General features: G+C 43.5%; 1 protein-coding gene across 4 annotated transcripts in view; it reads right to left on the bottom strand.

Annotated features, from left to right (window-relative positions):
* The window catches only part of MYO1E (myosin IE), a 451,378-nt gene that overhangs the window by 243,070 nt on the left and 183,027 nt on the right, over positions 1-25,281 (bottom strand). For all 4 annotated transcript variants that reach the window (XM_069222075.1, XM_069222077.1, XM_069222074.1 and 1 more), the window contains exon 6: positions 6,817-6,906. In XM_069222075.1, the coding sequence (XP_069078176.1) occupies positions 6,817-6,906 (90 nt within the window). The remainder of the gene's footprint in view (positions 1-6,816; positions 6,907-25,281) is intronic.

The raw sequence follows: 25,281 nt of genomic DNA, 5'->3' as shown, positions 1-25,281 counted from the left end.
GTCGAGCGCTTTACACAGTTAATTGTACTTTTTCGGTTACGTACATAAATACACTTTTGCCGATAGGTGAAAAGTTGGGTTAGGAGTTTACGCTATCAGCTCTAACATGAGCAAACGCGAGACCCGTTGCATTGCAAATGCTGGTTTTAAAACTGGTCTCATGGGGTAGGGCTCATGTTTAAAAACAACCCGCTTTGCTGATCCCTGCCTTAGGCTCCAAAATTCCATTCGGCAATCCCAATGGTGCAAGGCACTCAGCCAATAAAACCAGGAGTGCATTAGAGAGGCCACCCGGTCTATAGCCAGAGAGTGCATGAGGCCTCACCTATCACCCTTTATGATTTCAAGGCGGTATTTAAACAGGAGAGTACTTGGAGTGACCTCTCAGCATTTAATCAAAAGCCAGAACCATATACTCAGTATCTTGTATTGCCTTGTTCCCTCCTTTTTTGTCCAGATAAATGTACACTGCTTGGAAAAAAAAACTGTTGCTACCCTAAAGGTCCTGCAAATGTCAGGTATATGTGTGTGCTAACGTTTAGCACAGGTGCACAAAGTTCTATTATGGACCCACCTCAAGCAGGCTGCACAGCCTTATTTTTAACGTATAACCGAGATAAATTCCTTTGCAATAAATTTTGAAAAAGGACACAAACTTCAAATTTGAAGCACATTTGTAATCCGATATGAGAAATTAAGTTGCAGGAGTACATTTTGATTGTCCATTCTCCTTATCTGTATTTTATAGTATTAAATAGAGACTGACTAAAGCTCGGATGCGGTATTTAGCAGCGTTCATTAATGCTTCTGGCTACCTTCCTGTTCTTCACATCCAATCTCGTGGGAAGATCCAGACCGAACATCTCTAAACATAAAGGCCGGTAACAGTGCTTAATTATTTGTAAATAACAACGTGCCGATGCCCAAAGCCCTTGCCTGAAGCACGCTGCATTTAAACGTGCGAGCACTGAATACTGAGGCTGCGTAATCCTGAAGCCACCTCGGGCATATTCAATCCATTTAAAGCCACTCCCTGCCCCTTCAGCTCACACCTGCAGCTGTCTGCTTTCTCCCATTGTGACGCTTTTTCGTTTTTGTCTTCCTCCGTCTTTCCCATATGTGTCTTTTGCTCGCAGTAAACGCCTAAGGCAGAAGACTAAGCGCCGGCCCTCAAAAACAAGTGCCGGTGCTCAGCACCGGAATCAAGAAGCACAAATTAAGCACAAAGAGTACGGGTAAGAAACATAGGACAGGTAATATGTCTTGTCTTTTCCGACTCTAGGGTCAAGAATTTAATCCAGTAACAGCAGGGTCGTTAAAACTAGTAAAACTTTAACGACGGTGAAACTGAAAAGCCTAAAGAAAAAACATAATCCCGATCCACCTTGAATAAGTGGGGAAAACGCAAAAAAGGCAAGTTGTCAAACTCGCAAACAGTTGGGTAGAAAATGAAAGTTCCTGCCGCCGCCGCTTTAGGATGAGATTGTGCTGAACTCTTTAGGGCTCTGTTTTCAAGGGAGGCAATGCCCAGGGGCCCGGAGGGAGGCGGCGTGACTGGGGAGTGGGGCGCGCTGACTGAGGCGCTGAAAAGAGAAGGTGATGGTGACGTCAATCGGGGGTGAGGCCTCCGCGACAGAAGGTAAAGGGTGTAAGGTCAAGGGTGGGGTCAAGGGTGGAAGCACACGTCGAACAGAGGCCCAAACAATGCGTAATTGTGCGTGAGGGCTTCTTACTGCAGGGTGTCAGTGGAAATATTGTTTATTTTATTTTTTGATTTTAGGCAGTTTTACGTACAATCAAAGCATACATTATATATGTCCCTGTCATTTAAACGCACACTATTGTGAGCCTCTTCACTCAAATCTTGTCAGACAAGCAGTGAGAGTTGTTTTAAGTATATTTATGCAAGGTCGCTTGGGAGTCTCTGTATTTGCACAAGCGTCACATTGGTGCACTGAATGATTTTTTTTCAGCACAGACCTATAATTAGAAACTTTAGCACGCAATGTACAGTTTCCAACTCACCGCATTACAGAATAGACGCCTCCTGTTTTTTTCTGCTGTCAAATCTATCATCTAGCAGATCCAGTTTTAGTTAAAATGAAAGTAAAAATCTGAATATAGCTTCTTGTGTTTTGTGATGCAGTTGTTGCCTCCAGCTTCTGCTGGTTGAAAACCAATCCGTTTGTTGGAAACCCGCTCTTGTGTATACAGCACATCAGGCGATCTGGCGCAGTGCACCAGAAACCGAGCACCACAGTCTTGTGAAATATTCAGACTGAATTCTGAGCCATGGCATAGAGTTACTTCTTTTAAAATCCACAGCTAGCTGCTTCAGCCACTGAAAGCAGACAAAGCGTTCCTATTGAAAAATTAGGGATCATTCCAGCAGGTCACTGTGCCTCGTGGCAGAGTCGCTGCACACAGACCCGTCCGCCTTGCAGCACTTTACCGACTTTCTCACTTGCGACTGACCCTCCCTGGTGCTGTCTTTCAGGGCCACCGGCCCAATCTCTGGCTTTGCAGACTATAGCTGCCCCTCCCCCCCCCCCCACACACACACATACAATTCAACCTTAAGAGGCATTAATATGTAATTATGCATTCCGATTTTTCTGTAAGCATGCGGCCTTTTTGTCCCAATACAGCGTTCAGTGTTGAAGTTTTCTCAACTGTCCTGCGATGGACTCTGCCCCAACCCTACCTTTTCAGGAGAAATCTCCAGACCATTCAGCCTCAGGTGAAAAACATTTCAGATCAAAACCTCCATACAACGTTATGACGAAACAGTCTCGCCCACCTAATCCAATAAACTGACACTCTTTTTTTCTATCTGCAACAGCTGAAATACCATAAAAGTGGTATAACCTTTTCACAGGACAGGACTTGCTTCAGAGTTTTATATCCAGTGAATTCCAATTATCATTTGTAGCAGGGGTCACCAACCTTTTCTGTAATAAGAGCTACTTATGTTCAATGAAAATCATCCTGAGCTACTAATATTATTAGAGATGTAATAGTTACCACATCAAACAAGATCACATTACTGGCCTCCATATGCAAAGATTACTAGAAGTGATCCTTTTAGTGTGTTAGGAAGGGTTAATTGCAGTAATGTAAAAATGCTTTGTCAGTGTGAAATGCGTCTGTATGGGCAGTACTTAAAAGCCATAACTACAATGCCCCCAGCACTAAGTTATTATTATAAGTAATAAGTCTACCCAACACCGTTAGATTTTTATCATTCAAATATTAGCATTAAATATATTTTGGAAATTCAGACATATTTCCCCTAAACATCAGCTTTTGAGTTCTGAAAATAAACACATTTTCATCTTTAATACAGACTCTTTTAATTTCAGTATACATATATTAATTCAACAAAGCAAAACTTTCTAATTTAGTTATTCGGCTGCACACACAAGAGCTACGTACAGGTAGCTGGAGAGCTACCAGAAGCTCATGAGCTACTTGTTGGAGAAGCCTGATTTAGAGCCTGACAGAACAGGAGCACTCTAGTTATGCCAAAATCAAGATTCCCTTATTTGGAGCACCAGGTTTATACTGGCACAGCCTTGGCTGGCTGTGCTGAGGTAAAGTGATTGACACTACAGCCAGTTCGCCACGGTGATGCCACTTCACAGTGGACTGGCCCTGCCCTACTGAGGGTGGGGCAATAGTCACTTGTTTTCCCTACCCATTCCGTGGCAGTCCCTGGTAGTTAAAACATACAAAGGCCTCCACGCACAGGGAGAAACCCCCCTGAGTGGCAGGGTAATTTTTCTGTGCTCTGAAATCAAACTCCCAATTGGGAGTTTGCCTTAGAAATGAAAAACTTTGCTACATCAAACATAGTGCCCGGTCAAGAAAGAATCAATGCCTTCCATGGAGCCACTACAGAGGATTCCTGAGCGCCTGGCAGAGATATCTGAATGTGGCAATAGGTACTCCCAAGAGGAGAGCAGGGGCCATAGCTTCTGATGACCCAGTGGTTTGCCCACCCCACCAGATTAATACATAAGGCTCTGATTCTGAAACAACAGCCACACCTTTGGTCTTATGTCAGATATTTCTTTACTGTCATTGGTTTAAAATGTAAATGTCATCACTGGAAACTGAGCTATATCCCGCTGCCCTGCTGGAGTTCGATCCTTCTCCCGCCCCGCTGCCGAATCCTGGAACGCCTTTCCCCTCCACCTTCAAACAGCACCCTCAATTCAGACTTAAGGAAGGGACTCAAGACCAGTTTCTTCAACTGAGACCCTCAGCCCAGCGCCTGGATACCCTGATGGGTGATAAGTCTCGCTTTATACATACAGTCTGATTGATTGATTTATTGAGGTAAGACTCCAGGGCTCTCCTTGTAGATTTCTCAAGGGCTTGTATGATAAAGAACGGGTGAGTCATGCTATAATCTGTTGTGTAGCTGCTACTGGCAGGATTAGTGTCTGGGATCTACACACCACTCCTGAGGATGGTGGAGACTTGGAGGCTTTTAAAGATGCCGCAGGAAGAGGAGGAAGAATGATTGCATTTACTGGATCGTGACCTATGGAATGCAATAAGCTCCTGGCAGGAGCTTGGACATCTCTACACAAGTAGCTTGTGTCAGCATAATACAGTGTTTATATATGTACTCCCCTACTAAAAGAATCTTGTTCTGCAAATGCAATACCAAAGAGAGTGACACAGCATGTTCAGCTGCACCATGCCTCCCACAAATTCAAATTAAAAACATCAAAAACGTGGGGAACATTAGTTCTCCTGTTTAGCAAGCCAATCAAATTCCATTCTGAGTGAGGAAGCTGGTGATACCACCTAAAATATAACAGGACTTGCTCTATCACCACCTTCCTCTACAAATGAGTAAGGATTATGCGTGTGCTGATGGGCATCTGTGTTCATCAAAAGTGTAAGGAACAGCGAAATCCTAAGAATAACAGGGTCCATCATCCCTGATGATGCTAGGAGGCTTCCAGGCCCCAGGTGTTGCAGCAGCCCCACAAGCCACCTGTCATCTTTACCCTGCATTTGCTGCATTTATTTAAAAAACAAAGTCGCCTGACCCTGCTCCTGTATTTAGAGCTGGTTTTGGTCAAGACCTTTAAATATATATATATATATATATATATATATATATATACACACACACACACACACACACACATATATACTGGAAGATGCAGGATCACAAGAAAACAACAGCCAGCCAGGGCAAAAATCTGGATCCCAAAGGATACAAAGAGCCACAAGAAAATGTAATATCCAAGAAAGAAGTGACTCAAACAGATGATCTCACTAAAGAACAAAAATATATTTCTACTACAACGTTTCAGCTTCCGCCTTCCTCAGGTAGTACAAGATGGTTTGCTCAGTGGCTGCACAGCCGACACTGGTGGATTTTCAAAAAGCATCATGATATATATAAATATATATATATACACACACACACATACATATAACCTTACACTGTTCAAAGGCACAGGAGCGGACACTCCAAGCTTTACTCTGTTCACAATAAAGAAGCGCCATTTTCTTCCCATTATATAAACACACGTGACTTGTGACAAACAATGGACACAGAAGTGCAAGGTTTCCAAACTGACTTATTACTTCATGCACATAAATACAATTATTCATCCAAGTGAGATGATTCATAAATTATAAAACGCAGAACGACATATGTTTTAAAGAATTACTGCTTGGTTACCAGTTTCATTAGCGTACAGTGCGCGCTATGACTAGTTGCAGCAGGCAGATCACCTACACTCAGAATCAGCTGGCCAGTTTAGTCCAAAGTTGTGAAACAAATCGAAATCCATACATTAAAATTCAAGTCTTATGGCTCCAAATGGAGTGAGGACCGAAGACAAAACATTCAAAAAAGTCAAAGCTCTTTCCATATATCTCATTTTGCGCAGCCATTTGAAACTATTATCTAGTTATATTATCGCGTAGTACGTATTTTCATTAGTGGCGACAAGCAAACGGCGTAAGTTTAGACTCAACCAGTCAACATACTCAAAGTTGGGAAACAAAATCGAAATCAATACATTTAAATTAAAGTATCGAGGCTCCAAGTGGAGTGCAGATTTAGATTTTGTTTCCAAACTTTGGGCATGTTGACCAGCTGATTCTGAACGTACGAGATTGCTTCTCCCTACTAATGAAAATACACATTATGCGATATTGTGTCGTGTATCTAGATAATAGTTTCAGGTGGCGCCGCAAATTGAGATATATAAATATATAATTATATATATACTTAGTTATAGTCTTTCGGCCAGCTCTATTCATCCATTGGTCTGTCAGTGTGTTACTCACATTTTTGTACCTCCCACGACAGGATGCATCATGGGGCACAGGTCAACTCACTTCCACCATTGGCTTAGATCTACGTGACTGACAGCATTTTTCCTTTGCACAATGTGTACTTACACACAAAAAGTAGTCTCTTTGAGCAGCTTAACGAAAACGATTTGCAAACATTGGCAACCCTAAAAGTTGGTATCCCATGCAGAACTATTAGCTTTGCCAAAGCTATTTTTATTTTTAATTAAGGTCTGCCTGGGTGTTGGCGGGGCCCTTAAAAGTACTTTGTATGACATTCCCACATGTTTCATTAGACGCCTGAGCTATTTCAGTTCAGAAACTGAAATAAACCATTTAATCTTACAATTCAGAAATAATCAGGAATACATAAAAACTGATTTATATAAACAGCCAAGTGACTTTCCTAAGGAAACAGAAGTCTGGCTGGCTCAATCCACAAAGGCGCTGAAATACAACGACATCACTCAGAGAAGAACTACTTACAAATCTGCTGGAGTTGTTGTTTCGTACAGTCTTTGCATTCCCAAAAGCTTCCAATAAGGGGTTCGACTGTAGAATGATGTCTTTGACATGCTAAAATGAAATGCAAACACAATATCTATAACGTCATCTTAATTATTTTGCGTACCTGTAGCACAGCTTTGATAAACGACTTTAAAGATTTTGTATTTCATAGAAAAGTACATGTGTGGTGAAATCTAACTGGCATGAACATGGAAGAATGCTCTTTATCACCGTGGCACGGCCTCTTGCCCCTAAGGAGTCGACATAGACCCAAGCAAGGGTCTCCATTCAGTGGAACCCTGTCCCTGGGAAGTACTGGAGGTTATACATCCTGAGAAGTCCCAGGCTGGCCCTGGAGTTTTTGCTACCCTTGGCGAAAATGCCAAATTAATTTCGCCTCATCACACCTACCTCTCACCAAATACCCACAGACGCACACGCACATCACACATGAACAGATGCTGTGCCCATTTCACCTTTTGCAAATTAATTGTATCTCTTCCACGCTTAAAGGAATAACTGAACTTAGAACTCATTGAAAGCGTACAAAAGAACACATTTACTGTGACAAACATTTAAAACACAGCACGTTTCACTGCCATTGAAGAAATAAAATGTACTGCCAGCTAATGGTTTTACATTTTAAGAACGAGGAAAGGGACAAAAAATTGTTAAAGTTTTCTTTAAAAAAAAAAAATAGAAGCATTGCATTTTATTTACTCAGTAACAACAAGTTGAAGGTTTCCCTTACCATGTCTCAATAGCAACCTTCAGATTGCTGGTCACATTTACATTTTCTTTGTGAAACAGACATCCTGGCGATAAACCAATTTTGTTGGGATGAAATGGTTTGCTTGAAATTCGTTCACAAAGCTGATTTCAGAAGCTACACATTTGGCAATCGCTGGCCAAGCCAACAGGTCTTGCAGTAGTTTGTTTGAGTTTGCCACAATTTATGTCAGAACACATTAAGGTGGCCGCCCATGCGTGTGAAAGGTGGCCATCTTTTGAAGCACTAGAAAAACCATTCCAAGATGGCCTTCATGTGTTTGCGTGCATCTGCATGTCGAGTAAATTCTTGGGAATGGATTTCTTATGCCTTATAATACTAGGGGTTGCGCCACTGAAAGGAGTTTGCCAAACGTTTTGCTTTGCCAGTGGCTTTGGCTGATGCTGCAGAGCATCAGCAAAAATGAATAAAAATAATTACTCTTGATGTTGAACAGCATGTGTAAAAACACAAAAAAATAGCTCCAGCATGATGATATATATGTGCATGCTTCTGCTGGCATGCACGCATATGCAGTATGACACATCAACAGGGAGTTTTTCTACTTTTAATTTACCCTTCAAAGATGGTCGACACCCGCCTTGGAGGGATAAATTAAAAACAGAGAGAGTGCAGTAAAGAGAAAAAAGGGGCATCTCAATAGCAAATTACGGCTGTTGGGCCTTGCAAAAAAGAAATAGGAACATTTGGGATCGGGAACAATGGACTGGGGATGGGAAGGAAGCAGGTCGGCCCCACCGGGTGGCGTGTAGTAACGAATTACAAAACAATGAACAGTTAGCAGGGAAGAGTGATTGAGAAACTAAGGAGCTGGAAAGGCAGAGGGGAATGAAAAGCCAAGTGGTTCGGGCAGGGCACAGAGGATGCAGCTGATGAGCTGGGGGAAGATAAAGATGGCAAGACAGGGATTGTGGGGGTGAATGTGTGTGCAGAGTGAAGCAGCACACAGGGGAAAGAGCAAGAAACCGTATGCACTTCAATAGTGTTGAAAGCAAAAGAAACAAGCATTTACAATGCAACGGGTCTCGCGTTTGCTCATGTTAGAGCTGATCGCGTTGTAAACTCCTAACCCGACTTTTCACCTATCGGGCAAAAGTGCATTTATGTACACAACCCGAATAAGTGAAATTAACTATGTAAAGCGCTCGACTTCTGCCAAGCGAGATCGCGCTCATAAATTAGAGAAAAAGAAGTCCACGAGCCCGATGGAAAACAGCGAGCCTTGCATGTTTTCTGTACTTGGTCGCTGCGCTGGAGGAGGGCTAGGCACCGGAAAAGGCATGATGTATGCTTGCCTTCGACTAATGAAAGCAAGCAGATTTTATTAGGCAAGCCCACGAACCAATACAAAAACACTGACGAAGTTGACAGGGCTCCGAGCCCTTTTCTAAATACAAAAGCGTCTCGCTGCGATATGCATGCGCGAGCGCATGCAACGCAGGCTCAACCCTAAAAAGTAGGTCCCTGAATGTGGAAAGATTCAAGTCATCCAATTAAAGGTGTAGTGAAGAATCTGTGCTCCAGGGGCAAGGATAAATACAGGAAGGCGAAGCAAAGCCATTGCATAACAAGTAAAAAAAAAAAATGAGATTTACAAGACTGCCAACCAATGGTAAATAATTGGCTGACAAATGCCCACTGTATATATTGGTTTTGTTCACAACTGGGCTTTGACAACTGAAAGCTGTCTGTAGGAAAGACCGCAAGACACTTCCAAGGCAGCCTTCATGGATTGTTTTTGTCCTAAAGTAGAAGATATAGCAACCCAAGATGGTCACCATACCTGAACACATGCGGATACACGTATAGGCACTGGTGGCCATCTTGGAAAGGTTAAAACCCATTAAAAGATGGTCAGCCACCCCTGCATTAGAGGGGGAGAGCAGATGGAACGCTGGAAGGGCAAATAGGTGCTATGGGAGAGTGGATTAAAAATATATATATATAGTGAGCAGGAGGCGAGAGAGCAGGGAGAACAAGCAGATAGAAAGGGAGAGAAAATAGCCCCTCATGCACTGAAATGCAAGGTCCTGCTGTGAGCAGTGGAAATACACAAGCCATGCAAACTAAACAAAGTGAGATCAAAAGGCTGCCAAGGTAGGAAAGCTACCAAATCAAGGGCATGGACTGAGATGGACAAGAAAGCCATCAAAGCATGAGCAAGGCTCAACGCAAAGGCCATTATATCTATGTATTTGGATACAGTATTTCTCTGAAAAATAGCCAAACTGTCTGTAGGCAAGACTTAAAATAAATCACATTTCACACTGCTGGTTGTATCTACAACCAACATATATATGTAATGTTTAAATAGTCTGAAACTCTCCTCTGGCCACTGCATTAGTGTAATATTGTTGAAGTTCCTATAGTGTTTTTACAGTTTGACAGTTACTGAATGGCCATTCTGGTTACTATTCAAATGCAGACAAAATAGTAACAAGCATTTGCAATACAATTGGTCTCGCATTTGCTCGAGTTAGAGCTATGAGAGATGTAAACTCCTAACCAGACTCTTCTTGCCACATAAATTGAAAAATAAAAGTAAAACAGTTTCACGTTAAGCAAGCTGATTCACAGAGCTACGGCCGCTATTAGCACCAGCGTGAAAAGACACACAAAAAGTAAAAGAAGTTCGCTCGCAGTCAAATTTATCGGCAAAAGTGCAATTAGCCATGTAACGGGGCGATGGCCAAGACAGTAACAAAACCTCCCCAAGGAGGGACAAACGTAAACCATTTACCAATGTCAGCAAAGGATTTTTGAATGACAAGGCAGCGAACTAGTGGTAGTGATGGGTGTGTGGTGGGCGTTGTTAAAAGCTCAGATACGCACCAACACGTCGGAAAAGCAGCGCATGCACGCTGCCAAACTCGACCCAAAAAGTAACTTTGAAAGCCTCCTGGCTATGTCTGGAATTCGGATCAATTAAGAGAAAGCACGTTATTTGGAAGCTCAAATTCCAAATGAGAGACAAGGCCATGAAAACCAAGTGAGCTTGCTTGTCACAAGTATATCACGTAGAGGGCTTGTGAAGGCACCCAAGTGATTCATTGCCAGCATGTTGCCTTTCTCGCCACCAGATGTGCCATAAAAAGTATTTTGACTTCCAGAAAGCCAGTGCTTGAGAAAACCAACATCTGTTTACGTTTGCCCAGTGAAGAATAACAAAGAGATCTTTGTAACTGGGAAAATTTCTTAAAGGTTTTATTACCCGTGCCCTGGGAAGTGTTTCTCCATATGTACATAATGTGGGTAATAGAAAAATATCAAGTTATGTCTTTTGGATAAATAATAAAGACTGGGATCTATGCATAGGCATTTTTATAAGTGCCTAACCGGAGGCAACATTGGTAAAGTGGTCAGGATGATAACAACAGTTCGTGATTCATTAATGAAGACATGGGTAATGACTACTGTGAGATATGGTAGCACGACAGAGCAATTGTGCTTGTGCTCTCTCCTATATACATGGTCAAATTAATTGCCTTACACCCAATTGGCATTTTTAATTTACTTGTAAGTCTCTAGTAAACCGTTACCTCACGTACCTAGGGCCTGTATATTAAATGCTACTACTGGGCCTGCAGCACTCCCTGTGCCACCCACTACAGTAGCATTTTAGACATATCTCAGGCCTACCATTGCAGCCTCTGTGAGCAGTTTTAAATTGCCATTTCGACCTGGGAAGATAAACCTTTTGCCAGGCCTACACCTTCCTTTTAAATACATATAAGTAATCCCTAGTGTAGGTCCTAAACAGCCCATAGAGTAGGGAGCAGTGTATTCAAAAAGTTGGCAATGCACTTTTAACTTTCACATGGACTGGTAGTGTAAAACTCTTAAATTCGTTTTTCACTACTACAAGACCTACCTCTCCCATAGGATAACATTGGGTTCCCTTATTACATTTAATAAGAGGCAACTTTCAACTAGGAGCATTGCTCCCAGACATTGAGACAAAGGAGGAATAGGTGTTGGCAGGATGGGCTATCTGTGACTTGATAGGAGACGGTGCGGTCACCTACCACAGTTGCACATCACAAAGCCTCTGCCTAAGCACACTCACAAAGGGGCTGACACTAGTCTTTTGTGTCCACAGACAAGCTGGACATGATATTCCAAGCCCCTCTGGGGGTGGAAACTCTAGTAGCTTCTCCTACTTCAGAGTGGACACCAGGTATAAATATTGGGCCCTTAGATCCAACTCTTCAGTAACCACCTGGACACGTGGATACTACAGATGGGCTGCAGACCTGCTCTGCTGCCAGAAGGACTGCTAGCCTGCTGCCCTGCTGTATGCTGAGAAGGAAGACTGGACCAACACCCTTCATCTCAGGGTGAAGTGACTCCAAAGGTCAACTGACCGACCCCTTGTTCTGAGGAACAGGGAAATAAGTTCTAGATTCTCCATGCATCTGCCCGGTTGACATGCTGCCTGGACTTGTCTGAGCCCTGTTGATCTCTGCTAGAGTGAGTTCCCTACTCTATCAAGAAAAGGAGAAATCCTGAAGTCCTGGGCTCTTTGCGACTGTGAACAGGCCTGTTCATGCCAAGACCTTGTCGCCCGCACCGCACACCAATGCAAAGCTCAGGTTATACCGACTTTTCACATCACTGCGACTGCCAGACACACCCAGTAATGCGAGATCTGCTCTTTGAGCTAGATCATCATTGACCGCAAAGACGAACCACTAACAATGACTGTCCAGGACACCCAATAGCAGTGGTTTTCAAACTTTTTAAAGCACAGCCCCCCCAATAGGGGTGGGGGAGAATAATCGCCCCCCCCCCTCAGAACTTTTCACAATTATACTTTTAAGTTGGCAATGTTTAAACATGTCTAGACTTATTTAAACATTGTACTTGTTATGTTACCTTTTTTTTAAAAAAAAAGCAGCAAATTGTTTTCTACATAAAACAAAGAACTGTTTTCTGCACAATGCTTTTTTTGGCCAGAGCCTGCATTACCCCCTCCTAGGATCACTTGAGGCCCCCCTAGGGGGGCCTGCCCCCCAATTTGAAGACCCCTGCCCGATAGGATCTTCACGATACAGCAACAAATGTCTGTGACCCCTGGCATGCTCTTCGCACTGCAGCGACAACCATCTGCAACGCTCTCCCTGCTCCTCTTGTTCCCCTCGACCACGAATGGAACTCTTCGTGCTGGACTTCTGAATGCAACTCTTTCAGCAGGACTAACCTGGTCACTGCATCTGGCTCAAAAGCCATCTCAATAAGGCCTGAACTTGTGACTTTCACCTGGTCTTGCAGGACCAGATCACCATGAGTGGCGTTTTGTGCTTTTAGACACTTTACTTACCTGAAATCTTCATTGCATATCTCTGAATCTACAAATTGGATTTTTGACGTTTTTGTCTCAATTTATTCAATTTTACTCTATTTTTCTAAATTAGTGTGGGATTTTTTGTGTGTTTTGTTTTCACTTTATTACTGTTTGAAGTGCTGCATGGATTCTTTACACATTGCCTCTGAGCTAAGCCTATCTGCTTTTGTGGCAAGCTACCAGAGGATTACGCACAGGTTAAGTTAAGGTGAGCTTATGTTTCATCCTCACAGAAATTGTGGTTGCTGCCTCAGTAGGGTTTCGACCCACCCTCAACCAGTAACCCAGTTCCCTACAGCTAGTATCTGGTGAATCTGAACAGCAATGCCATTAGTTATGTACCCAAGCTCTTGACTGTTAGATTCCCCCTTGTGGAGCTCACCTCACACCCAAATGCTCATACTAGGGAATAAACCAACTATTGATAAGAAGCTCTCATTGCATTTATAGATGACAAGCAAACACTTGAAATCGTTAAACCACTGCCCTAATACCTCTAGTTTTCATCCAAGTTGAATTACTTTGACCTGCCACCCCTCATAACTTAATAAGATTATACATTTATCAGCGTTTTCAATTTGCCCCTTCGTATCCAGTGGCGGCTGGTAATTTTAGGAGGGAGGGGTGCGGGCAGGACGCACATACACACTCACTCATTCACACACACGCGCACACACACACACACATCCATTCACAACACTCATTATCAAACATTCAAACATACATGCACGCACCATTCATGTAAAAACACACACACACACACACACACACACACACACACTTATACTTCAGCTCAGCCTTTAAGGTCCCAGGACGGTTGGGACAGCTGCCTTCCCTCATTGGCTGACCTTGGGCCAGCCAATGAGGGAAGGCAGCTGTCCCAACTTCGTCACAGAGTGGGATGGGGTCAGTGAGAATGCTGACCCCACCCCGCTCTGTGACAAGGTGTCACTGATTGACACTCGCCCTGGGCGCTTCAGGGCTTAAACCTGAAGCGCCCAGGTCCGAATCAAAGGGGGATGCTTCCATCGTCACTGAGGGGGAGGGCCTCAAGGACCTTTGCTGAGCTGAGGAGGTCACGCCCATAGGAGCTGTGACCTCTTCAGCCCAGCAAAGTTCAACTGAGGCAGCAAGGAGCCTGCGCAAATCGCACATGTCTAGCTTCTAGCTGCCTGAGTTGAAAAGGAAGAGAGTCTGTCAGGCTGACCGCTGCTGAGCCTAACAGGCACTCTTCATGAGGAGCAAAAGTTGAGGGAGCGTGGCCCCTCAGCCCCAAAGGACGGGCCGCGGCTGTTCACATCTAATAAATGACAACATGGCACTTCACATTAAGTTTTATTTCTGTCTTTCCTCTTCTGAAGGATCCTGGCAGTGCCTACAGGGAATGCACCTCTCTTTAGGCCCAGTGTAACATATCACCTTCAGTCATAACTGAAATATCTACCTAACATCCTCAGTGTTTTAGTGAGAAACGTATGTCAGCAGTGCTATAACATACTGTATACCTCCAATTCACATGCTGGCCTACCCTAGCCTGTAGTCTTTATTTAAAATGATGATCCAGCACAGCCCACTAGGAATATCGCTACATCACGGTTTACTTCTTATACATTTTATGTTTTACGACGGGTTGATGCCAACCTCACTGCAATCTGTGGAAGGTAGAGGGAATCCAGCTCATCTGCCTGGGAAGGCCCGCCTTGGGGTAGATCTTCAGTCAATCTCAAGTTAACTTACTTAGGGCCTAACTCAGCAGACAGGTTACTTTGTCACAATGGTGACGGATAGCCTGTCCGTCAAAATCTAAATCCCATTATGTCCTATGGGATTTAGATTGCGTTGGATGGGAAATCTGTCACCGTGTTGTGATGGAGTAACCCGTCTGCCAAGTTCTAAACCGGACCCTTGTTCTCCACTGCTTCTACTGGTAACAGAACATCTACATGTCTTCAAATCAAAGACACCCCACACTACTTTCAACAGTCTAAATATATAGACCAATCTGAACTCTCTGCTCTGTTAGTAGGCAATGACTCTATCCTCCCATTGCTTTTTTTGCTAAAAATGAACATTAGTGCACTGAAAACAACATTGTATAGTGCTGTGCTGAGATGGTTAAAGGGTCACTATAATACAGACCAGGGTATAAGCATAACATTTAATTTATATTATCCATGCATATCAAGCAAAATGCCAAAGTTCAGTGCCCGTACTGCATTGCTACCAGTTGCAACACGTCAACTAGTGTAGCAAAGGGCAATTGGTGATTAGAAACGCAATAAGGCTGTGATATGCATATCTTGGAGGATGTCTATATAAATACCAGCTCAAAAATCATTGTGCAATGACCATTTTACAGGCGTTAAGCTCGAGATTTTGTTGGTGTCCTGTAACAGTATGAAGCATGTGTAACTTTGTTTAGTGTGGTTTATCTTTTCATTATGTTCTTTTACTTTTTTTTGTATTTGTATGTATTTTTTATACATCTTTACCGTTTTTTTTATTACTACGGTCACTCTTAATTTAAATGCCTTCTACTCTTTTACTTTGTCTATGACCCTGCATACGATTGTTTTTAACACCAGTGTTCACGTTCTTTCATTTACTTTCTGTTTCTTTTTATTTTTCTCTATTTTTTGTCTAAGTCGTTTTCTCTCTTTGTTTCAATTTCATTTTATCGTTGTGTCCGATGTGCTTGTGTCTCAGTTTCTGTCCTTTTGTTAACCTTTTTGACTTTGTCTATCTTTTTTATTTCTGTTAGCTAATTTCTCAGGCTTTTTTTTTTCTTTTCCTGGGTCTTAACATTTCTCTATCTGTGTCTCTCTCCGTCTTCCCATTGCAATTTGATAGTTTCAGTGATGTCATTAATGATGCCATGTGTGATGTCATATGCAGCACAAGGGGCTTGCATTAAGAGTTTGCACCATAAACCATGTCAGATGAATTTCAGTGGTCTGACAACGTTTGAGCCAGAACAATTACTCAGTTTGTTTGTTAGTGAGTTTTACGGGGTTTTTATGATGCACTTAATTTCTAATCTACACTTTGCATAGCCATGCGCCCAACACTCAGTGGCAACCTATCACCTCTGTGCATGTCTGAAGGGTATTCAGTACCCTGTGCATGGCCTCTGGCCATAGCGCTTGCTCTGCAGCCAGGTCTTGTGCCCAACCCTCCAGTGATGCAACCTCCACTGCATACGGCCTTCAGCTGTGTGCAGTGGGGGGTTTGCCGCAGCGCCTGTCCCATGGCCAAACCTTTCAACCACCTCACTAAAGGCATCCAACCCCTACTACGCATAGGGCTTGGCATATACAGCTTTGCCTTTGGCATGCTATGCTTTGTTTGGGTGTTTACATTTGTTTTGGATTTGCAGACCCTTATTTGATACTACGAATCCATGGCAAGCTTCATGCCCGGATACCACGAACCCAGAGGATGCCTGACCCATCCATGCAGCTCTTTTAAGAGTTTGTGGTTCTGAATCCATACCCGCATGGGTTGGTGAATCTTGCCAAGGATTAGCAATAGTTGGGCTTGAAGCTTGCGATGGAATCACGGATCTTTTTTCCAAGATACACAGATCCCGGATACAAAAAATGGTGCTGCGGTCTACACTATCTGTCTCAGTACTGTGGACTGTGGCAGTGATTTTAGGTGTCAGATTCGCAAATGCATAAAAAAGGATTTGCGGAGCCAGTAACGTGTATCAATTATTTTTTCTTTACACTGGGGTGAGATTTTGAGGATCTCCCTACTATGGCCTGGGGGTCAGGGTGTTCACAACCTGCCCTGTTACATAAACTTCTAACTTTTTTCTTCAGGATGTGGGGACAGTGCACAGTGTCCTGAAAGGGCAGCTGCAAGAAATGTTATTATTGTGTCCAGGTTTCAACTTTGGAACCATTCATAGGAATTGGACATGGGAGAAAAGGCTCCCTTGTCGAAAATGGCCAGGATATAAAAAAAAAATGTTAACCAGTTAAAGTCCGTCCATTAACTTTTTCAAACATTTATATCTCAAAAACTACAGAACAGATTTACACCAACCACCGGAAGCACAGTTTCTGACTAAAGCTCTACTTTTTGGCTAGTTTGATGAAAATCCGTACAGCAGTTTTGACTGTTGGCATGAGTGAAATTTTCTATTGGAGCTAAAAAGGGGTTATCTCATTAACCTTATTCCCCTGCACGGGGCTGCATGACAAATCTATACTGTGCTGGCTCGCTGGGGCTACAGGGGGCCTCGTGGGGGGAGGCGGGAGTGATGGGTGGGGGGGGGTAAAAGGAATTAAGGAACTTTAAGTTAAAAAATAAATAAATAAATAAATAAACTTACCTCCGCGCCGCAATCCAGCACAGAGTCAGGATTGGATGGGAGTGCCCAGCAACTGTGTTGCTGGGCTGGAGAGAGCCTACTGCGCATGTATGTTTGGCCAGCCCGAGACAGCTCGTCACCCCATGGCCCGCCCCTTTCACAAGGAAGGGACAATAAACATAGTCTGCAGTTTGCAGCTTCTGCTGCTGGAGGGGTTGGGGGGGGGGGGGTAGGGTGCAAGGCTCCTCCGCCCAGACAGAGGAGCCGCCACTGATTAGCTGACTTCCATATGCCAAGCGATTGCTGAATTTGGTGCAGACCTGCCCATGGGGTCAATAATTATACGTTGATCAAGAAATGCCTTTTCTTTTCAATGGAAAGTACAGTGGAACCATTACCTCATCGTCCTCTGCCTCGCTTCCTTTCATTACAAACTTGAAGCAATCCTGCCTCACCAGACACCTATCACATGACCCTTCGCCTGTAAATAAAAAGACCCCTCCCCCTCAATCCTCATGTTCTTCTTTGTCTTATCAGATACGTCAGCCGTACTCGATGCTGCGGCTGTTTCCTGTTTGGAGTTTCCATGTTGTGGTTTGCCAATCAGGCACTGTGGGGCCGGTATGATCGGCATTTCAGCCTTGGGATGCACTGGTTAGAGAGTGCCATGGTGCACCCTTCTCTCGTGTTCCTCTTTGAGCCGGTAGACGGTGTTTGCCGGCTCACCGTGGCTGGGGCAGCGCTTCCTGGTCCTGGGGGTTTCCTAGTTGCTACACTGGTGGAGGTTATGGCAGCGCCAGGGGACGCCTGGCTCCTCGTTCGCCTGCTGCACACAGTAAGGGCCTCAGGTGAGGTCTTTTTCTTTCTTGTTTCATTTTGGTTCGATATCTTGGATGCCTGCATGTTTGATATCTTTTGGCACAGTCAGTGGATGGGAGCAGTCTCCTTGTGCCTTCCAAAATGGGTGTGTCCTTGTGTGGCATAGCTAGTGCACGTGCAAGGTGCTCCACTACCTTTGGGTGATAGTTGTGCTATTGTTGCACTATTGTCATCTGCTCCAAGAATACATTTTTGGTCCCTGTCATTTTCCCCCCCGCTTTGGGGGTAGGGCACTTCTTTCCTGTTTGTATTTTAACATGATGGTGGGGAAATGTGCTATCGGGTGGCATAGCAGGTCCGAGGGCTCAGCTGTGCCTCCAGCCTTTCTCAGGTCCAGGTTATGTCTTAAGCTACTGTGTTCTGAGCTTTGGAGGACAGGCCGCAGTCTGGAACCAATGGCAGTCGCTCTTCCGGGGGAAGGGTTGCTTCTCTATCTGGTGCTTCCATTGGTTCTGAAGTGGTCATTCCCTCCACTTCTGCAGGGCAATATATGTGTAGGATGGTGGTTCCAGTTGTTCTGCAGCACATTCGGGGCGATTTGGGTTTTTCTCCTTTTCTATCACATGCTGGTGATGGAGGCCTCTTCCCTCCATTTGTTGAGCCTCCTGTCTTTGCGTTGACTTTTCATGGCTGCCTTTTGGATTTCATCACTGGGGAATGGTGGGGCTTGGACCACGCCTCGGTTCCCTGTTTGTTTGTGGACACGGTTTCCTCTGGAGGAAGGAGTGGACTCTCTCTGCCACACCCCGTTCTGTTGGCTGCTATGTTGGCTACTCTCGTTGGTCGCACAGCCTTTACTCCTGGGGACTTTTCCCCCCGTTGCTTTGGACAAGGGGGTGGAGAGCACCTTTAAGTAAGGTTTTTCCACTGCTGCTCCAGTTCTGACGGTTTCAGACTTTGTGGCATTGGCCTCTTCTTTTCTAGTTGAATCAGACTGTTCTATTTTCTGGTGCATATGGTGCCAGAAGCAAGGTTTTCGGTGGATGTGTTGCTGTCCTCGGCCACCGCTACTGGGTCCGTGGGGTTGAAAGGAAGAAATCCCAAGATGCAGGATTGTGACGTATCTTTTTTGTTGTGTTTCCTTTTTGTCAGTATGATGCTGTTGGGGGGCGGCTGGATTCCATGATTACTAAGCATTCGAGGATAGGTTGCCTGCTCTGCCCTACAAGGGGACGTCTTTTTCTTCTCTTTGCTTCTGGTGTCGGCCTTGTTCTTCTTCTTCTTCCTATTTTCGTTCCTCCTCGTAAGGTCCTCAGCTATTTTTATGTAATGTAGATTGCAGGTCCAGCCCCGGTCGCTTTCTGCCTCAGCAGTTGCTGTGAGGCCGCAGGGTTCCTCCAGGCAGTGGTCCTGCCAGTTATGATCCATTGGCTTCCATTCCGGTTGAGCCTTGAATCTCTTCGGGAGTGGCTATCGTGTAGGCTTTGCCAGTCAGTCTTCCACGTTGGGCACTCTCCATGCTCCTGTACCCGGGGATCTGGTGTGGGGCAGGCTTTTTTGGATGGGGTTCATGCCTTTTGGTGATAGATGCTTTTGTCCTGGTGCCAGGGTGAGAAAGAAGTAGTGGAACTTTCTCAATGTTGCTTTTGGTACAGAGGGTGTTTGATGCATTTGGGCCTGTTCTGGTTCTATGGGGTTGGCCGAGTGCATCGGGTCTGTGCTTTTCTAATTGGTCACCTTACTGGCCATCATTTCCCTCTTAAGCGCCATCGTCTTTCTGCCTTCTATCGCTCTTGAGACCCCATTGATGGCTTTGGCGCACCGTCACATATTTTCCTTCCTCCCTACCTGGACGCTTGGCTGGTTCATGCGCCTTACAGGCTCTTGGTCCTGGGACACGCAGTAGGGTATGTCCAATTTGCGGACGGCTTTTTTTTTACCTCTGGGAATTTCCCCTCTTGTTCCCAGTCGAGTACGTCAGTTTCTTGGAGCAGGGTTTCATACTGTTGGTCACCTTGCCGGATGTGAGGGTGGCATAGATCTGGCCCCAAATTGTGACTCTTTTGGCCCGGCCTTTTCCAACGGCTGGTCTTTGGCTGCAGGTTCAGGAGGCTTTGGGGGGTCGCTATGTTTTTGGTCCCCTGGGCTCGCTATCACTTGCACTGACTGATGACTAGTGTTCTGGCTCGTTGGTCCCCTGTTTGGCTCTACTGATTTCTTATTGTGAGTATTGGTGCTCCTTCAGTAGCTGGTGTCTGTGTAGAGGTTCCTACTTCCGGTGCTTTGTTCACTGTTATGGTGTTTCCCCTGTATGGGGCTTCTTCAGGGTTATAGGTTGCCACCCTTCAGCTTTCATGGGCTGCTCTTACGGTCTTCAGGTGTTCTTGGGTTACTCTGTCGGATCCTGAAGTTTTGGTGGGTCGTTTGTTTAAGGGGTGGTTGACTGTCCTCCCATCTCCTCATGGGCATTTCCCTTCTTGGGATATTTCTTTGGTTTTGGTGGGACCGCCTTTTGATCCTCTGGATTCTGTTGCTCTTCTGGTTTTTTGGATGGATGGCTCATGTCAGGATCTGTGATTCCCTATTTGTGAATTTTGGCCCTCTGACTGCTGAGTTGCGGCCTTCCACTTCCACTTTGTGTCAAGGGGTTTGATCCTTGAGTTCTCTGGTATACATGGCTTCTGGTCTGGATTCTCCTGTGAGAATGCAGGGTAGTTCTCCTGGTTCCATGTCTACCTCTTGGGCTGTGATTTACAGGGCTCTCCTTGCTGAGATCAACAGGGCTGCATCCTGGTCTTCCCCTTTGCTTTTTTGTCTCTCATTCTCGCATTATTCAGGGTGGTGCCCCGGTTCAGGTGTTTGAGTCTATGGTATTGGTACCTATGACATCTATATGGTATTCTGTGGCTGTTTCTTTTGCATTTGTTCACTTTGAGTTTGTGCACGGCGCTTTGGTTGTTCTGTGTCACTTTGTACATCTCATGTTTGTAATGAAGGGAAGCGAGGGAGGGGACGATGAGGTAATGCTTCAATTACTCACCTGGTAATTGCATTACTCCGAGTCCTCTTCCCTCACTTCTATTCATGACTTTCCTCCCCCCCTTCATGTGCCAAGTCATCCAAAACGTTTATTTTTCGGTTGTGTCAGGTGCGTGGTATACACAGGAGGGTGTGTGGTTCTTTTTATTTACAGGTGAAGGGTGTCATGTTTGTAATGAATAGAAGCGTAGGAAGAGAACTCAGAGTAATGCAATTACCAGGTAAGTAATTGAAGCATAAATACACACTAGCAACTGCAACTATGTAGTATGGATAAGGTTAAGGTACGGATAGTTTAATACCATAAAAATGGATTAAACTTTTTATTCTTACCTACGAAGCAATGTTTTGTGTGACGTACTTACTCCCAATGTAACTGTATTAAAACTTACCCACAATATAATTCTTGCAAAGCAGGGATGCCTCTTGTTGTTCACCCGAAGTAATGGGGGTACACCATGGAAATATGCCCTAAAGGGTTTGTATGATTGAACTGTCAGGTACAGGTGGTCCACTAGGAACATACTCCAAAGAAGGGATCCGAAACTGTGAAAAGAGCTGTCATTGTTAATATACGGAGCAATGCCATTGCAGATTCCGGGTGTGTGGCCAAAGTAGGATCTGTGAATCATGGATTTTCTACTGAAACGTAAAGCACAGAGGGATGTTTAGTCTTTGCAAAAAAGGGATCGAGGCGCTCCAGAAAAGGATGGCTTCTTGGAGAGATATTTTAGAGTTTGAAGGGTCATGGCTTTGCATATAAGGCAGCCAGGTCCCGTAGAGCAGGGTGTCTTGATTGGGAGCCACTTAAGGTGGGCAGTAAGGTGGTCCAGTTTCTAAGTCTTTGTGAGAAACGTGGAAACGTGATGTTGCTTGTAGAACTGCTTAAGAGGGGCGAGTCCATTCTATGTTTCGGTAAACTGGTGAGATGGGCACAGTATAAATCAAGAAGGGACACTACTATAGCCTCAACTACTAACTTCAAACCCTGGGGGGAGTACATTTGTTTTGAAGAAATAAAGATGACTTGATTCTGTCTGTGTAATTTATAAATACTTACTAAGAATTAAAATGCAGCCACAAGTGAATGACTAGAAATGATTTTGTTCATTTAGAAGTCCCTATTTTAAGGGTAAACTGTGTGATATATGCCTGATCAGTTTCGCTACTATTTTGGTTAAGCTTCTCTATTTTTCTAGTCTCTCATTATGGCTGTTGTTGTATTGAGGTTGACATCCTGGTCTGAATAGTACTCCGGCACATGCAAGCTACACAACAGTCTCTCTCCTCTTCTAACTTTCCATTAGCCCCCCCACTGGTAACTCCACCAGCAGCTTCAAGGGATGCGTCTGGAAAGCTGTATGTGCTTTATCAGGGTTATCCTCTGTGGAGGATTATTTTGATTGCCTTATACTGGTGTGCCATTCAACATGCTCATCAAAGAAGATAGTCAGTTGTCCCTGTGCAGAAGGAGGAGCTGTGCTGAAAGCAGACATATAGTCCCAATTTTTTTCTGATGTGTCTGTGCACCATAAGGTCTCCTGTGTTGGTCAAGAGTGAGACCGTGAGCCAAGGTTTCCATCATCCACCTAAGATGGCAGTCTGTTCAGCCTGTGTTTCTACTCTTTATTTTCTTTTTAAAGAAAAAATACTAAACTAGAGGATTCTAAACTCGTATCGAGGGACCCGCTTCAATGTCAAAGTTGTGGCACCTTTAGATATTTTTCACATCAAAGCCTATTCTAAGGCCACGCCGATTTTATGATCCTACTTGAGGGTTCCTTTAAAGAGGTGCAGCTTCAGCACTCATCTATCTTGGCAGGAAGGTGGCTTTCAAGTACAGGTGTTTGGTGGCACAGCGGATCTCGCTATGCCCCAGTGGAGCCGAAAGTCCTGTTGGTGGCTAGGAACTCCTGTTACCACTGTAGGCTCCTGAAGCCATAAGAGGACATTGTGATGAAGTGGCAGAATGAAGATATTCAGTTGGGGTGTGTGGTAAAGGCCACAAGGGCCACAGGGGTGGTCTAAAGACAAGATCTCATTTCTGGCACAGTGACAAATGGTGCCTTCAAGTGTTAATTTATTGTCAGCACCGTGGAGCAGGGCAGATGTGCATCGTTTTGCAGCTCCTCAAACACTTGCCTAAACATTCTAGACTATGCTAGCACAGGTGTTTAATAAACATTATTAATGAGTGTTTATGTATTTTGGATAATAAGTTTATTTAGAAAATAAAATAATGTAGAAAAATAATGCACGCATTTGAAAATGTGATTATGAAGAATGGCCACTAATGTTAACGAAATGTACTAATCAATGGTTTAATATTATGAAATATTGAATATATGTTAGACTAATGCAGTAATATGTCATATTAAGGGTTATGAATTTTGTTTTAGCTTTATTAATTGTAAGCCTTAACTTAGTGAGTGTATTGGCCTATTTGCCAGGCCTCATGCAAAAGCTGTATTTCTTAGCGTTTAATAAAATGGATGTCCAAGAAAGTTAAACTGTGAATTTCTATTGTATTGTTTAAATGTACTCATAATGGAAACTTTTCATGAGAACTGAAAGCTAGGAGATGATGTTCTTGCTAATGCAACATTTTATGTGTAATGAGTGTGAGACTGACTTTCCCAGGACAAGAACAATGAAGATACTGACTAGAGTAGAAGCTGCAACAATATTGTTACCTGACAAGTCGGATGACAAACCAATCAGCATGTGAACGGAGTATTATTAGAATTCATAGATTTGGGATTTTGGTTTTATTGGACGAAGTGTGAACATAAGATTAACTGACTAATAGGGATTTGGGGGGTAGTTTTAACAGTTTTGACTTAACAAGGGTACACGGAGAGAAGAGATTCATTCTGACCATTGTCTATATTGCGTCTTGACAAGAGACATGCTTAACTTTAATGCTTAAAGACTTTGCTTTTTCAGAACTTTTCTGAATGTTGTACTGAGGACGAAGACTGGCTTTGCTTTGCTTATCCATACTGAGGATAAGGTATGACTATTATGCATATTTGTTTTTTCTTTCTAGGTACCAACTGCGCTGTTTTGCTAGAGCCATTGTTAGATGTTTTTCCAAATTTGTGTTACTAAATTGTTTTGCAAGAAGCCCAACATGCTGATGCTAATCTGATGCTAGTTAAGGATTTCCACTAATGAATTATGATAACAGGAACTAATGCTTGATGAATTTCTCTGCTAAACTTCATGTATATAATTACATTGACGCAGTTGACTTTGCCATTGATTTGCACCATAACCTTAGAATGTGTTGTTGTTCAAGCTCTGATTAGATTACGTTTCTTCCCCCGCTTTGGACACCCAGTGTTGTTTCAGTATGTGTTTCATTTGATTTTGAGATTAATCTATATGACCTTAGCATTGTTAATATAGGGAAATAAATATTCTAACTTTCACTAAAAGGTGTGGTTATTCATGACTGAAAGGTCATGGTGTGTGACAATTACTGACTCCATTGATTATTGAGGTTATTGATTATTAATGATTATTGATTAATATGTATTGATTATTAATTATGTACTGGAGCTATGGTAAGAACATCTTAATTGCGAGTCAAAAGGTTCATCGACCTATTCGCGTCCCCTTGTAAGTTTACTTATTAAGGTCAGATGGGCTAACAGACAGTCACATTATTAGAATTATGATGATCTCACGATACCAGTTAAAAGTGTAAGGATATATCTTCTTAATTTTTAAACAATATGAATAAAAAATAAGAAAGAAACAAAAGGAAAATACCTACAATAAAATAGTAAAACAGGAGATGCATCAAACATTGAAATATTATACTAACAACAGTAAATCTAATCATGTTCTTCTTGAATTTTGCCAAAAACAAGGATGTCATTGCTTTAGTTCACTGGTATTATCACTTTTATAATTATGTCAGCTGCTGAAGATATTCCAAAGTTCATTCTCTTACACTGAAATGCTCCAAGGTGTGCTGAGAAAACCGTAGTATACGATGATTGCTCATCGAAGAACTCAAAGTGATGCTATCCTTTACTCAGATCTAACTATGAGAACCCAAGTTACTTCTGAGTAAGGATACCCTCAACTTGAGTGAGATGACAGCTTACCTTATCTTCCAGCAGT

This window comes from Pleurodeles waltl, chromosome 3_1, assembly GCF_031143425.1.
Source record: "Pleurodeles waltl isolate 20211129_DDA chromosome 3_1, aPleWal1.hap1.20221129, whole genome shotgun sequence".
Classification (NCBI taxonomy): Eukaryota; Metazoa; Chordata; class Amphibia; order Caudata; family Salamandridae; genus Pleurodeles; species Pleurodeles waltl.
The sequence above is the reverse complement of the archived record's forward strand: the minus strand, read 5'-3'. Positions and strand labels throughout refer to the sequence as shown.